At 39.9% G+C, this 2,737-nt stretch overlaps 1 protein-coding gene across 2 annotated transcripts in view; it reads right to left on the bottom strand.

Moving 5' to 3' along the window:
• Positions 1–633: 633 nt before the first annotated feature.
• LOC126402325 (small cell adhesion glycoprotein homolog) overlaps positions 634–2,737 on the bottom strand; it is a 4,770-nt gene continuing 2,666 nt past the window's right edge. For both annotated transcript variants that reach the window (XM_050064215.1, XM_050064217.1), the window contains exons 3-4: positions 1,762–1,803; positions 634–1,475 (exon numbers count right to left, since the gene is read on the bottom strand). In XM_050064215.1, the coding sequence (XP_049920172.1) occupies positions 1,279–1,475; positions 1,762–1,803 (239 nt within the window). In that variant the 3' untranslated portion in view covers positions 634–1,278. The remainder of the gene's footprint in view (positions 1,476–1,761; positions 1,804–2,737) is intronic.

Genomic DNA, 2,737 nt, shown 5'->3' with positions numbered 1-2,737 from the left:
ATGAAAACGGAGATTTTCAAAAACGGCTTCCAGAATGAAAGTTTTTAAAAATATCCATTTCTATGGAGACGTGTAAACAGGATAGACAGAGATTTTGGAAAACGATGACATTTCACAACAATGGCAGATATGCCGTGTTGTTTATGTTTTGTTAGCACTTTTGGGACGACTTACGAGCTTACAAATGAACTACCGCTACATCGGCACACAAAGGCGTCTGCTGTGCCCGATATTAGTAAGTGCATAGCGGCTAGCGTCTGCTGTGCCCGATATTAGTAAGTGCATAGCGGCTAACTATGCTACATCAGATTAAAATGTTATTTATCATTGTTTTTATCACTAGCGCCAAGAGGAAAACAAATCACTGTGCATGCGCAGAACGTTCTTCTGTGGTGTTTGACATATGTCGTATCGCCACCTACTGGCCTGGCATGCTAACTGCAGCAAAACGCTGCCGTTTTTGAACAGAGATATCGTTTTCACAACTGATTGTGTGAACCCGGAATTTATGTTATACGGGATAAATAAAAATCTGTTTTTATTTGTATCGGTGTCCGTGGAAACAAGGCCTAAATGACTTCAAAGAAAGAGGAAGCGACTCAGAGAGATACAAAGAGACAGAAGGCAGCTAGAAAGAGTTTAAAAATGGTCGTGTTTTAGCTTCATATACCCGCTTTCGGAGACACTATACCCCCTGGAAACAACCACTTTTCATGTACAGCAATAGGTTGCCACAAAACACCCACGTTTGTGGTCTCAAACAGGGGTCTGCAGCTTGGTAAGCATGTCCTGTAGGTGACACGCCATCCGCCATCTCCACTTCCTGATGACAAAGCCAGGTACTTGACTTTGGAATGATGATATGACACATACGAAACTTGCAAATGTGACGTATTCATGGTTGGCAGAAACGTACAACGCCAACACTTCTTCAGGAGACTGAGCTGCATGGTTTTATGTCTAATTAGATATTTCTCCGGAAACATCGTCACGTTAACAAGAGTAAATATTGACATTAGAAATAAAATCACATTGAAACATGTTGTGACTTTCATTCATCAACTGACGCCCAAACTTCATCCAATAACGTCACTGCAATAAAATGGCCGCCAAGTGAAGAGTCACTTGTCAGTTTTGTCTTGCAGCCATTTGGTGGCAGCAACGTGCAAACCCGCTTTGTGCTTTAGGAAATCAGCTACTATTGAAAAATGATTTCCCGCAAACACAAAAGCTCTTTAGTCCTCGACGACTCCAGTAAAAGTTTCCTTGCTTCTGTCTTTATTCGTCCTCTTTGGTCTTCAGAGGTTCTTTGCATTGGAGCTCCGCATCAGAGCCCACGGACCGATTGTCGTCGTCGTCCACCTCGTCGTCGCCGTCCGTCTCGTTGGTGACGTATGAGCCTTTTTGCCTGGACATACACCACAGCAGCACGGCTATGATGCAGATGAGGAGCAGCAGCACGGAGCCGACGATCCCTGGAAGGTGGAGTATAAAGATCGAGACAGGAGAAGGATTCAAAAAACCTTTTCAAACATGTGATCATTGCTCATGGTATTCAGTTTACTGCAGGATCAAACCCGATCTTAAAAGATCTTAAAAACCTGTCTTGGTTGAATCAGGGTCGTAAATGGATTTTCAATGGAGTGATCTGTCTTCGTCTCGTTTGAGGACATTCGTACTTTACTATCGTCTGGTTTGAGGACACTGGGACTTCACTAGACAAATTAAAGATGCACACCAAACAAAAGTTCAGGTACTCACCTCCGATTAAAGCTGCCAAATCTCCATCGTCAGTGTCGGTGCCTGTAAAAGAGACAAATAATCAAACACATATTATTAATTATATACATTCGGTGAAACTGGGCGTCTTTTCCTGCATCATAACCTCATATCTTCAAACTTAAATATTCCCAGAGTGCAGCCAGCACACAACTGCACTGTTACGTTCACATTATGAAGCTGGTTGGAGGACGACACATGGCAGCAGAACCATGCGTGGCATCCAGACACTCTCAGTCTATTTTAAAGCCTCGGTGTGTGTAGAGACGAGGTGACAGAGGCACTCCAGGGCTCAGCTCTGCCCACATAAGCTCCGCACTATATTTACACATCATATTGTCACAGACATATGCTGCAAACATCTGTATTTGGGTCGAACAGCTAGAAAACTGCCACTAAACCTGCTCAATGGTGCAGAAACGGACATAAAAGAGACATTTGATGAACTCTCACAAGTGTCGTACATGTGAAATATGAGCACATTTTTCTTTTCTTGAGACACAACTGACATCTTCAAGATATAAGACCACAAAAGATGATAACTTTTCATGATTTTTTGTTTTGAAAATGACAAAAACTTTACTTACTTTAAAAAGCTTTACCAATGTTTAATTACCAGAAATCAGAGTTTGAACTTACGGAAGCGTATTGCATTCACTTGACAAAAAAATAAAATAATTCTGTTTTATTGAGTAGATTTTTTCTGTTTTTCGTGGTAATTTTTTTTTCTGTCTTTCATGGTATTTTTTTTTGTTTTTCAGAGTAATTTTTTTATTTTTCTGTTTTTCATGGTAAATTTTTTTTGTTTTTCAGAGTAATTTTTTATTTTTCTGTTTTTCGGTGTAATTTTTTCTGTTTTTCGTGGTAATTTTTTTCTGTTTTTCGTGGTAATTTTTTTCTGTCTTTCGTGGTATTTTTTATTTTGTTTTTCGGAGTAATTTTTTTATTTTTCTGTTTT

Source organism: Epinephelus moara, chromosome 16, assembly GCF_006386435.1.
Source record: "Epinephelus moara isolate mb chromosome 16, YSFRI_EMoa_1.0, whole genome shotgun sequence".
NCBI classification, from domain to species: domain Eukaryota; kingdom Metazoa; phylum Chordata; class Actinopteri; order Perciformes; family Serranidae; genus Epinephelus; species Epinephelus moara.
Note: the sequence above shows the minus strand (reverse complement) of the source record. Positions and strands in the feature narration are given on the sequence as shown.